The following is a 12,055-nucleotide window of genomic DNA, read 5'->3' on the forward strand; positions in this document are numbered from 1 at the left end:
TCTCTCTGTCCCAAAAATAAATAAACGTTGAAAAAAAAAAAAAATTTAAATTTAAGTATCGGGGCGCCTGGGTGGCTCAGTCGGTTGGGCGGCCGACTTCGGCTCAGGTCATGATCTTGCGGTCAGTGAGTTCAAGCCCCGCGTTGGGCTCTGTGCTGACAGCTCAGAGCCTGGAGCCTGTTTCAGATTCTGTGTCTCCCTCTCTCTGACCCTCCCCCGTTCATGCTCTGTCTCTCTGTCTCAAAAATAAATAAACGTTAAAAAAAAATAAATAAATTTAAGTATGGGCACCTGGGTGACTCAGTCGGTTAAGCATCTGACTCTTGGTTTCAGCTCAGATCATGATGTCATGGTTCATGAGATTGAGCCCCACATTGGGCTCTGCAGAGACAGTGCAGAGCCTCCTTGGGACTCTCTCCCCCTCTCTCTGCCCGCCGCCGCCCCCCCCCCCAGGGAGGCTTGTGCTCTCAAAATAAACAATTTTTTTTTTTTTTTTTTAAGTAAGCTGTATGCTCTTCACGGGGCTTAAACTCACAACTCCTAGATCAAGAGTCTCATGTTCCACTGACTGATCCACCCAGGCACCCCTGAACCTTCCAGTTTAATGGTCCAAGGGCCTGGGTCTCCCCATCTGTAATTCTGGGGGACCCAGGGCTTTGCTGAAGGAACAGGCCTGTGATGACCTGTCTGGCCCTTCCCAGAGCACCATCACAGGCTAGCTGTCCTTGTCCTCTGACTCTCAGCCCAACCACGCCCTGCTCCAGGATGCTCTCCCTGACCCCTGGCTGGGGCCAGACGCCCCTCTTCCCGCAGCCCCTAGGCCTGCTCGCTCTGGCTCTTGTTGCCTGGCTCTCTTCCCTAGCAGGCTGAACGGCGCTCAGTTTCCATCCGGTTCTATTCCCAGGGCCCAGCCTGGAGCCTCGGGTTCGGCAGGTTCTCAACACGCGTCTGATGAGCTGCAGCAAACCTGTGTCCTTGTCAGCTCCAAATAGCACAGATGGCGGGTTGGGGTGGACCAGGAGTTGCAGGTAGTTGAGGGCAAACTTCTCCACATACTCTCGCAGCTGCTCCTTTTCGTACATGCGCTTGATGAACAGCAGGGCCTGGGAACGCACCTGAGAGAGTGGGGGCAAGACGGTGTAGCGGGGAGACCGCTGTACTGAGCCTGGAAGTACCGGTGGGAAACAAGTCCAAGAGCAAGAAAGGCCTCAACTCCCTGAGTCACCTGTGCCCCAGGCTGCTCACCGGCTTGGCAGAGAGGTTTCCTGGCCCGGTCAGGGCCCTGTATCACCTCTCCATCTCCCTGCCCGCCCCTTCTTTTACCGTTTCTTGCCTTGCTCGCTACGTTCCAACCAGAATGAGCTTTCCTTAGTTCCTCAAAAGTGACAGCATCCTCCCCGGCTTTGAGACTTGGCACTAAAGGTCCCTGCTGCCCAGAATGCCCTGAGGACAGGGACTATTCTTGGGCCCTGCTCTGTGCCCAGCAGTACTGAAAGGCCAAGCCAGAGTCTCCAGTGAGGGTCTGCTGAATGAATGGACACACGACACCAGGAAAGGAATTGGAAAACACTAGACAGAGCAGGGATGAGTCAAGAGCCCTCTCAATCACATGTATGCACGCACCTTGTCTCCTCTGTTCAGTTACACCCATCTACTTAGATTCCAGGTCTTGGCTTACCCGCTGCCTCCTCCAGAAGCCTTAGCCCCTGCCCCTGCCTGTCCCCCCTCAGGGAGGCCCGGCCCCCCCCCCCCCCCCAGGGCTCCCACAGCTGCATTTGCTGCTCTAATGCCACTCGACTCCAAGAGCTCTCTGTGTCCTCCCTGCGTGCTGACAGGCCACACGGCTCCTCTCCTGTCAGCTCCCCAACCAGGTCCCAGCACAGCAGCAGGCCTTAAAAGGGGCTCCCCAACACAAGTGGCGTGAGGAGGGAGAATGGACCCCTCCTGGGAGGGTGTGTATAGACGTGTATATATCTACGTGGTTTCGTGCCACCAGAAATCAAAAACTAAGCACCACTGACACACTACTGCCAGAAGGGCAACAGGCCCAGACAGGACTTCCACGGGGAATGTGGAAGAGGCTGGGCAAGTTCCTCAGGACACGGGAAAGGCTGAGTGTAGCCCAGCTCAGGGTGGCGGGGATCACCTTGTCCTTCTCGTGGGAGCTGAGGTCTAGCAGAACATGCAGGTACTGGAACTGGCGGGACGGGCGCTTGAAGATCAGGTCTCGAAGAGTAGACATGCCCAGGTAAGTGCGACTCTGTGGCAGGAAGGAGGGAAACCAGCAAGGGGGATTTCTCCCTTGCCTCCCTCCAGATCTACTACTGGGCAAGAAAGGACCTGCCCCCTCACAGCGTCCCCCGGCACTAGGTCTAGGCCACGTGCCTCCTCTCTTCAGGTCCCCGTCCCTCCGCAGGGTTCCTGCATGCATCGATCTAGGTGCTAGGGGCTGAGGGAGATCTGCCGCCTGGCCTGGCCTCACCTCATCCTCGCAGTACTTGCGAATCACCTCCAGGGCGCTCTCAGTGATCAGCGGCGCCTCTAGCACAACCTTGGTGAAGATCCTGCCAGAGAGGAAGGGAGGGGGAGTGGCTGCAGACAAGCTTCCCAGTCCTGCTGCAGCTGAGCCGGCAGGGCTGCTCCTCACATACAGCTCGTTCAACCCCCTGGTTAGAGAGTTTTGGAGGTAAACGGAGCAGGATTCAAAAGCTGCCGGCTGGGCGACTTACCTCTCTGAAACTCAGTTTCTCCCCTCTGTCAAACAAGGATTTCTAACGTTACTCATTTACTACAGTAATGGAAGGGAATGATGGGGAGTGGGAAGGGGTACTGCCTTTCAGATGTGGTGGCCAAAAGTGGCTGCTTTGAAGTGACCCTGATTTGACACTGGGGGTGGGGGTGGGGAGAAAGAGCCAGCCATGCCAAGACTTGGGGGACAGCATTCCAGGTACAGAAGCAGAAACTGCTAAGCCCTGCACTTGGCACGTTCAAAGATCAGAAACAGAAGGCCAGTGTAGCTAAGGTTTGGGGGCCGTGAGGAAGAGGGCAGAAAAAGAAGGTAAAGAGGTTGGTAGGAACGGGATTACGCAGGTCTCATAGGACATAGAAAAAAGGCTGCATTTTATCCCAAGAACAACAGAGAATCATGGAGGGTTTTAGTGGGTAAATAACAAGACAGTATTTACATTATAAAATGTCACCCAGGCCGCTGTGTGGAGAATGGATAGATAAGCAGGAGGTCGAGGACAAGGAGGAAGCTACAGAAACAATTCAGGCGAGAGACGGGGCTGGAGAGGTCAACCTGCGACACAAGCCCACGAGGCAGGCGCTGTTATTTATGAAAATGGAGGCCCAGAGGGGGAGTGACACCGATCACTTAGAGGGCAAGCAGCAGAGCCGGGAACAAGCCCGGGGAGTGTGCCCCAGAGCCCACACTGCATCTGCCTCGTATGCGCCTCCAGAAGGTAAGGAGAGACAAGGGAGTCTCGGGATGGATACACGGACTTGGGTGGTAAAGAAGGAGGTGATCAGAAACCAGAAGAGGCAGGACACAGGAGAGCGCAGGGCTGTCTCCCTCACCCATCCTTCTGGTCTGGCTTCTCCTGCAGGCCGGAGAGCAGGCGGATAAGGCAGTCCTCGTACTTGTCCAGGGTGCCCGAGGCACCAGCTGCCAGGTAGGCATTGTACTCCTGGTAGAGCCAAGCGAAGGCCAAGTCCAGGCGGGCCCGCACATCCTCCAGGATGAAGGACAAGACCTCGGCCTTCAGGCCCGAGTCAAACTGTGTCACCAGACTGGCCAGGATCTTTACGCGCACCTGACAGGAGAGCGGGTGTACGTGTTGGCGTGCGGGTGGGCGATCCCAGATACCTTGTGATCGTGTCTTGTGACTCTTCCTGCTCAGGGATGCCCGGTGCAGACCCAGTGTTAAGTGAGGAAGGCCAGCTGAAGAACCTCATACCCCCATAGGTCTCATTTGTGCGGGAGGAAAAACAAGGCAGGGGTGGGGGTGGGGGGATCAATCATCACAGAATAAAACTGAGTTTGTAAAAGTAGTATCTACATACTTAAGAAAACAGAAAGAGATCCTAAAGGCTTCCCTTAATTTGTACATGGTCACCTCTGAGGACGGGAGACTGGAGGCAGGTCGGGGAGCCAGGGAAGACGGACATGGTACCTCTATGGCCCGGAAATTTTTTTTTTTTAACAGAGAAAGTATTCTTACATACTTCTTGGTTATTTAAAATTAAACTTAAAGAAATGGGAAAAAAGTCGCCTGGCTGAGGTTACAACGCCAGCAAGTGGCAGAATCAGCACTTAGACCAGGTCTGTCTGAACCTGAGAGGAACAACACTATTAACCACCAGGAAGAAAGCACACGGCGGCAGCCCTCACTCGCAGGGCTCTCCGCGCAGCTACCCTGTGCTGGGCGAGAGCCGTGCGCGTCCGTGCGTTTCTCCCTCATCACTGGTGCGGCTGCTGCCGCCACCTCCACCTTAAGGAGGGGGACAGAAGCGAGGCACGGAGGGCTGGCGGCAGCACAGGTGGGACCCGGAGCCAGGGAGGTTTGGGTCTAAGGCTGTGTCTTTCTCGGGATATGAGGCGAGCTGGTGGGGGGAGGGCCGGGAAGAATGGGCTGGGGGGACCGGGGCACACCTGGGCCGCCCCGCTGCAGGCCACGGCCTTCTCTGCCCGGAGGATCCGCTTCACGGCGCCCAGCTTCATAGCCTCAACCTGGGCGTCGGTCAGGGGCTTGAGCACATCGCTCAGACGGAAGATTTTCTTGCGCCCACCAGCGCCCGCCAGCCTACATGGGGAGCAGGGACACGGACACGGTGACTCAAACAGCCTTTCTGGAGCAGAGGCCCACCAGGGGCCATACGGAGACCACCCTCCCCATCCCAGCCCCCACCGCGCCGCCCCTCTAACTCTCCCGCGACTCAGCCACGGCAGGGCACGGGAAGGAGAAAGGAGGAGGGTGCCATTTTGTCTTTGTAAAGCGTGTAAAGGGAATGCTTATAGGAGGAGGCAAGGTGGGAGCGCAGATCTGAACGAGGCAAGGGGACAGGACGCACAAATACCTGGAGGATGAGCTTTCTAGGTAGAGAGAACAGAAAGCGCCAAGGCTGGAAGCTTCCAGTGGGGACCTACCTTTCTGGATCAAGAGGCAGGTGTGACTGCAGGAGGGAGTGAGGGGAAGGGAGGGCTGGGAGGGAGGACCAGGAAGCAAATCATGGTTGGGGATGGGCAGGGACTGGTTGGATTTTGTGGTCTGTAAGGGGGATAACAATGAGGAGGAGAACAACCACCAGCAGCACTTACTACCTGTTAGGAATCAAGCTAAATACTTTTTATCAAATTCACTTCCAACCTCAAGAGTCACCTCATTTAATGATCAAACTATCACTGTGAACCCACCCAATTCTCCCTTGATCCTTAGAGAGAGATACTACCATCCCAACTTTAGACCTAAGTAAGGGGGCATTTTTACGTAAAAGAAAAGGACAGGTAAGGCTTGGTGGCCATGGCATTGACTCTGGGATCAGACAGATCCTCCTCCAGCCCCACCAGTTTATCTGTCTCTGTCTCTAACACATGCACACACACAGGTGCACGTGCGCACCAAGAACCAGGCCCTCAGTCCTGCACCTGCACCTACCAGGGAACTCACCGGGGCTGTGTGACAGGGATGATGGGCTCTGGCCTCCTCTTGGCCTGGGGCGCCTCCTCCTCCAGAGTAGACATGGAGCTCAGGGAGCCCACCACTGAGATGGCCTGGCCCTGGGCCGACAGGCGTCGCTTAATCAGGACACTCTCTGGCTTCACCACCTTTTCCTCCTTGGGCTCCTCCTTGCACTGTTTGGTCTGCTCCACACCTGAGAGGGAGGTAAGCAAACGGGCTCCAGGACTGTCACACCCACCTGCTCCCATCCAAGGACCTCCCGTGTGCTGGGCTCTATTTTAAGCCTTGTATACACGAAAGTTGTGTAAATCTGCAAAACACCATTCTGGAACAGGCATGCTTTTCATCCCCATTTGGCAATGTAACCAAGGCTCAAAGTAGAAATGCCATTTACTGCTGGTGAGAGTATCAAATGGCACAGCCCCTGTGGAACACTGATGGGCACCGTCTAATAACACCGAACATACCCTAACCTATGACCCAACAATTCCGCCCCTTAGTGTATATACTCAAGGAAAACACACACCAACTACGCTCAAGCACACAAAAAAGACCCAACCACCCCCGCAAACCCAACCAACTGGCCAAAAACACTCGCACACATTTGTACAGCTTTACTCGCAGCGGTCAAAAACTGGACACAAGCCACAGGCCCGTAAACAAATGATGGCCTAGTCACAGAAGCAAATACTATTGAGCAATACAAATAAACCACTGGGTCACATGAAAACACGGGCACATCTCAAAAACTTATGTCGAGCAGGAGCCAGACTCTCTATGATCCCATTTTATACGAAATTCAGGACTAGGAAAAATTAATCTATGGAGACAGGAATCAGAAGAGTGGTCATCTGGGGCACCCGGGTGGCACAGCCGGTCGAGCATCCGACTCTTGATCTTGGCTCAGGTCGTGATCTCATGAGTCGGGAGCTCGAGCCCCACATCAGGCTCTGCACTGACAGCGCGGAGCCTGCTTGGGATTCTGTCTCTCCTTCTCTCTCTGCCCCTCCCCTGCTTGTGCTCTCAAATAAATAAACTTAAAAAAAAAAAAAAAATGGTGATCATCTCAGGAAGTGGGATGCCGTGAGTGCGACTGGTAGGAGCAAGAAGGAATGTTCTAGAGTGGTGGAAATGGTCTATATCTCTATCTGGATGGTGACTACGTTGCTGTGCTCTCTTTACGAAAATTCACTAAGATGTACAGTTCAGAGTTGTGTCTCTCTACATAATTTATAGCTCAAAAGTACTGTTAATGTAGGAAAACACCTGAATCTCAGAGAGATTAAGTAACTTGACCAAAGTTATACAGCTATTAAGTGGCTGAGGCAGTCTGGTTCAATACAGACCTCACACCAAGGTCTGTTGGATTCAAAGCCCAGGGACTGAAAATATCAAGCACTCAAGGTATCTAGGGGACTTGTAATTATTTACCCCTAACATCTCCCGTGAGTGTCATTTGTACCACCAGGAAGAGGTGCTCCTCCAGTAAGCAGAAGCCAGCGGCCACGGGGCCAAGCCCTGTCCAGGTCAGCTCCACGTGACACTCACCTGGCCCCAGTCCCGCAGCCGTCATCTGTGTGGCCATGAGTCGAGCCAGGTGCTTGATCTGGGCTTCGGTGCCTGCTGACTCCACGGGGGTATAGATGGCTTGGAAGGAGGCGGGCATGGCCTCAGGCAGGTACACCATGCTGATGAGGACCTGCAGGATGCCCAGGGAGAGGAGTCCTTCCTTACTCACTGACTCGACAAACACCTGTTCCAGGCCCAGGCCCAGGCTGGACAAAGGACGGTGACTAAGACGGTCCCGGGCCGGGTCTCACGGGGCTCAGACTCCTGGGTAAGTCAGACAGAAAATGAGCAATGCTGCAGCATGGTGCCCAAGAGGGGGAAGCAGAGGGTGCCATGAGGTGCTCAGGAGGGCCAGGGGCAGCTTTGGCTCCCCGGGGAAGTGGCACCTAGACTGAGATCTGAGAGGAGGGCAAGCTTCAGACTGGTATACTGTGACATCTCACAGTGGGAGGGGGTGCGCATTCCGGGTATAGGAACAGCATGGGGGCGCTAAGGAGCAGCAGAATCCTGCCAAGAGCCTGGAAGCTCTGTGAAGAGTGTCCTGTGAACCAGAAATGGGCTTTACAAAAATCCATTGGGGAGCCTGGGTGGCTCAGATGACTAAACATCCCACGCTAGGTTTCAGCTCAGGTCATGATCTCACGGCGTGTGAGTTCGAGCCCCACATCAGGCTCTCCGCAGACAGCACAGAACCTGCTTGGGATTCTCCACCTCCCTCTCTCTCTGCCCATCACCCATGTACGCATGATCTCTCCCTCTCTCTCTCTCAAAAACAAACAAATGTGAAAAAATGGCTTAAAAAGAAATCCATATCCTAAGGAGAGCTTGTCTATTTTGGTCAGGAGCTGGTGACAGAAAGTAATTTGAAAATCCCTACATGCTTAGAGGTTTAAATATATACCTGAAATAATCAAATAATTAGAACAGAGAGATACTAAAACAACTACAAATCAAAATGTGTGGGATGCAGCTAAAATGGTACTTGGAAAATCAAATCCTTAAATGCTTATGGTGGGGGCGGGGGGGGGCAGGGAAGGAGGGAGGGGGTGGGGAGGGCTGGTCGGGGGTAAGACAGTTGAAAACTTATAAGCCAAGCATTTAACTTAAAACTCTGGGGGGATAGGATATTCAAGGAAAGAAATAAAGACAACAGAAATAAAACAGAAAAGGTTACACAAGAGTATAAACAAAACTTCAGAGCCAGTTCTTTGAAAGGCAAACCTATGGCAAGACTGAATGATAACAAAAAGAGTAAGAAGACAATATTAGAAACCAAAACGCTGCACATTACTAACAAACGGCAGTTATTACAAAAGTAAAAGAATCTTGTGAAGAGCTTTCAGCCAATAATTTTAAAAGGACAATTTCCCAGGATGTGAAGAGGACAGATGAGGTACACCGACTGAACGGAAGCATAATCAGGCAGGGCCTGAGGCAAGCTGCATTCAAATTTTATCTGGAAGGAAATGGAGAGCCACGGCAGGGGTTGGAGCAGGGGAGCCAGGGGAGTGGCAGGCCCGGTACTTCGGGAAGATGTCTCTGGCTGCCACAGGGAGAGTGGGAGCCAGAGCCAGGGAGCAGGCGGGTGGTGCCTGGGCCATGCAGGGGCCCGTGGCGGGGGCTGGGGGATGGAGAACAAGGGGAAGGACTGGAGGAAAGGCAAACAGCTTAACTCCCAGGTTTGTGGGTTGGGAACTGGGAGGCTGGTGTGCCAAGAGCACAGAGAGGGCTGTGGGCCTGGAAAAGAACATAGGGAGAAATTCTGCAAGTTCACTTCTGACATAATGAGTCTGCGGGGCCTGTGGAACATCTGAGGGGAGAACGATGCATGACGTAGACACGTCTCCAGGCCTGCAGCTCACCAAAGAGATCTGAGCGCGAGAGAAAACTCCTTCTTGCTGCCCTGGTGACAAAAATTCCATTCCATGCACCCAACAACTAAGCCCCCTGGAGCCTCTAGGCAGAGAGCAGGGAAGGACTGCAGGGGAAGAGGCGCTGTCCAGCAGCACCCGATGGACAGGTCTCAGTGCCGCTACAGCCTGAGGACTGAGGTGAGACACACACCCCGCCCCCAGCAACTCAAACCAGCGGTTCTTTCAGTGCACAGCAGGGTATCTTCGAGAATCTAAGGAAAACACTGGCCATCCCGCCCCACCAATGCCAATCCCACGCCACTTAGCAAACAGGTCATGGTGTTCACTCCCCAGTTAATACAACCTCTGTTCAAAGGAGAGGAGAGAGCGAGAGGGGATGAGTTTGGATGGGGACTCAAACTACCCAAAGAGGGACTGCTGGGAGTGGTGACAAGGGACCTCCTAAAGAGTAAAGACAAGAGGAAAGGTCCATCCAAGGTTGGGAGGGCCCACGGGATCACACCCTCCCAACGGAGAACAGAGGTGTTCTGGGACTCATGCCATCTGGGAGAGGGGGCAGTGTGGAGCAGAAGGGTAGGGAAAGACTAGAAGGCCTTCTTCCCTGCCCCGTGGGAAATGGCTCCCGTCCATCCTCACCAGATTGGCCACGTTGTCAGGTGTCAGCAAAGGCTGCAGGAACTCGGCGGTGATGTCTGTATCTGACTGGCCTGAGATCTGGGCTGAGGCCTTGGAGGTTCCCGATGGGCCCGGCTCCAAGTCCTTGTCCTCATCATCTTCCCCCAGGTTGGGCTCTGGGAGAGGGAAGGAGAGGAGGTGATGGTGCTAGAGTGAGCACCGGGCCCTCCCTCCTCCCAGGGGGCCCCGGGGGTCCCTGCCTCCAGGCAGCCTCGGCAAGTAGGAGCCGTGCGGTGAACACAGACCTCAAAGCACCACAGGACCCTGCAGAATGACCTGCCTCTCTTTAGGCCTCATTCTCCTCATCTGGGAAAAGGGGAGTAAGCCACACCAGCCCGGCCGATCACACCAAACTCCAAGAAGATGAAAAGGTTAACTAATAATTTCACCGAGCTTGTTTAGAAAAACCTCGATCTTTGGGGATGCCCAGGTAGCTCAGTTAGTGGGGCGTCCAACTTCGGCTCAAGTAATGATCTCGAAGTCTGTGAGTTTGAGCCCCACGTCAGGCTCTGTGCTGACTGACAGCTCAGAGCCTGGAGCCTGCTTCGGATTCTGTGTCTGTCTCTCTCTGCCCCTCCCCTGCTCGTGCTTTCTCTCTCTCCCAAAAAATAAACAAATATTAAAAAAAAAAAAAACAAAAACCATGAGAAACAAAAAACATAAAAATCCTCTGTCTTTGGAATATTGCTCAACCTCACCAAGAATCAGGAAAATGTAAAAGCCACCTAATGAGATAGCCTTTTTGCCTATATGACTGACTGAATGAATAAATAAATAAATAAATAAATAAATAAATAAAAAAAAAGGCTGGTAGTGACCGTTGTTAGGAGGGGTGTGGACTGTGGAAAGGTAAACTGGTAAGGCCTTTTGGAAGGGCAATTTGACTGAAGGCCAAAATTTGCCATGTATACACCTTTCCGACCCAGCAAACCTACTTCTAAGTACTGATCCTAAGCACATAGGTCACGGGCAGACTGAAGGTAAAACGTACAGGGAATTCACTTTGCCACTGACTATACAACGAGAAATGGCACACAGTCTCCATCAGGAACAGGCTGGCTCATCCAAGTACAGTGGTTCCAGCTCAAGGACCAAAACTAGTACTTTGAGTCTCAGAGAAAAAGCTTTACGTACAAACACGTTCCTGGAAACTGTATTTATAAAAAACGGAAAAGCTGGAATGTTTAACGGGGTAATGATTTAAGTAGATTATGGCAAAAATAGGATGCCACGTCACACAATTTTTTTTTTTTTTTTTTTAAAGTAGGCTCCATGCCCACTTGGGCAACCCTATGATCAAGCATGGTGTGCTCTACTGACTGAGACTGCCAGGCACCGCTGTTATGCAGCCTTTTAAAAAAGTTTGCAACACATGTTAACGAAAAGCTGATACTCTGCCTTTAACCAAGAGCAAGGGTATATACAATTCAGTTACAAAATGTCAAACAGAATAGGCACCTCACAGACAAGCAAACAGCTAACGAATGGTTAAGAAATGTAAAAGGACTCCTAGCCTGACTCCAATACCTGCAAGAAAGCAAATCTAAGCCCAGGATACTGTTTATACCCAGGCGGTTTATAGAACATTCAGGGCTGTAAGAGTGTAGTGACTGCCATTCACAGGCTGCGGGGGTTTTGTACGTGGTGAAGTTGTTTTGGAAAACAGTCTGGCAGTGGCTATCAAGAATTTCCACGCGCCCAGTAGCAATGGGCACACCCAGGGCTCGAATCTTAGTTTCTGAAACTACTCCCTACTTAAAAGAATCCAGAGCTCCTTAGAGAAAAGGCTGATTCCAAAGCTGGGGTAAGTAAAGTCTAGAACATCGTGTTATGCCAGAAAGTAAAAAATGCTCAAAAAAAGTATGGGATACGTTAATGTTATGTACTTTTGGGAGAGAGAGAAAGAGAGAGAGAGACAGACAGACAGACAGACTGTGAGTGAGGGAGGGGGAGAGAGAGAGAGAGAGACCCAGAATCCGAAGCAAGCTCCAAGCTCCATACTGTCAGCACAGAGCCCGACGTGGGGCTCAAACTCACGAACCGTAAGATCATGACCTGAGCTGGAAGAAGAAAGCTCTTCCTTACAGAATGCCAACTAATAAATGCAGAAGGAAATCTTCTCATAACCATTATAGCAATAACAGATGCAGGCAATAATCATCAACAGATGTTAAAGCCACTGGGTCAAAATTTGAAGGGGAACATGTATTGTACACAGTACAAGTACCTCCCTCAACTTAGTATTTACAACGGGGA

The 12,055-nt window shown here is 52.3% G+C and overlaps 1 protein-coding gene across 4 annotated transcripts in view; it reads right to left on the reverse strand.

The window, feature by feature from the left end:
• SYMPK (symplekin scaffold protein) overlaps positions 1-12,055 on the reverse strand; it is a 37,621-nt gene that overhangs the window by 12,565 nt on the left and 13,001 nt on the right. For all 4 annotated transcript variants that reach the window (XM_040457449.1, XM_040457451.1, XM_040457452.1 and 1 more), the window contains 8 exons: positions 9,761-9,915; positions 7,230-7,380; positions 5,670-5,874; positions 4,655-4,805; positions 3,580-3,815; positions 2,483-2,564; positions 2,147-2,260; positions 968-1,115 (listed from right to left, as the gene is read on the reverse strand). In XM_040457449.1, coding sequence (XP_040313383.1) covers positions 968-1,115; positions 2,147-2,260; positions 2,483-2,564; positions 3,580-3,815; positions 4,655-4,805; positions 5,670-5,874; positions 7,230-7,380; positions 9,761-9,915 — 1,242 coding nt within the window. The remainder of the gene's footprint in view (positions 1-967; positions 1,116-2,146; positions 2,261-2,482; positions 2,565-3,579; positions 3,816-4,654; positions 4,806-5,669; positions 5,875-7,229; positions 7,381-9,760; positions 9,916-12,055) is intronic.

This window comes from Herpailurus yagouaroundi, unplaced genomic scaffold, assembly GCF_014898765.1.
Source record: "Herpailurus yagouaroundi ecotype Mexico unplaced genomic scaffold, PumYag 220, whole genome shotgun sequence".
In the NCBI taxonomy this organism is placed as follows: Eukaryota; Metazoa; Chordata; class Mammalia; order Carnivora; family Felidae; genus Herpailurus; species Herpailurus yagouaroundi.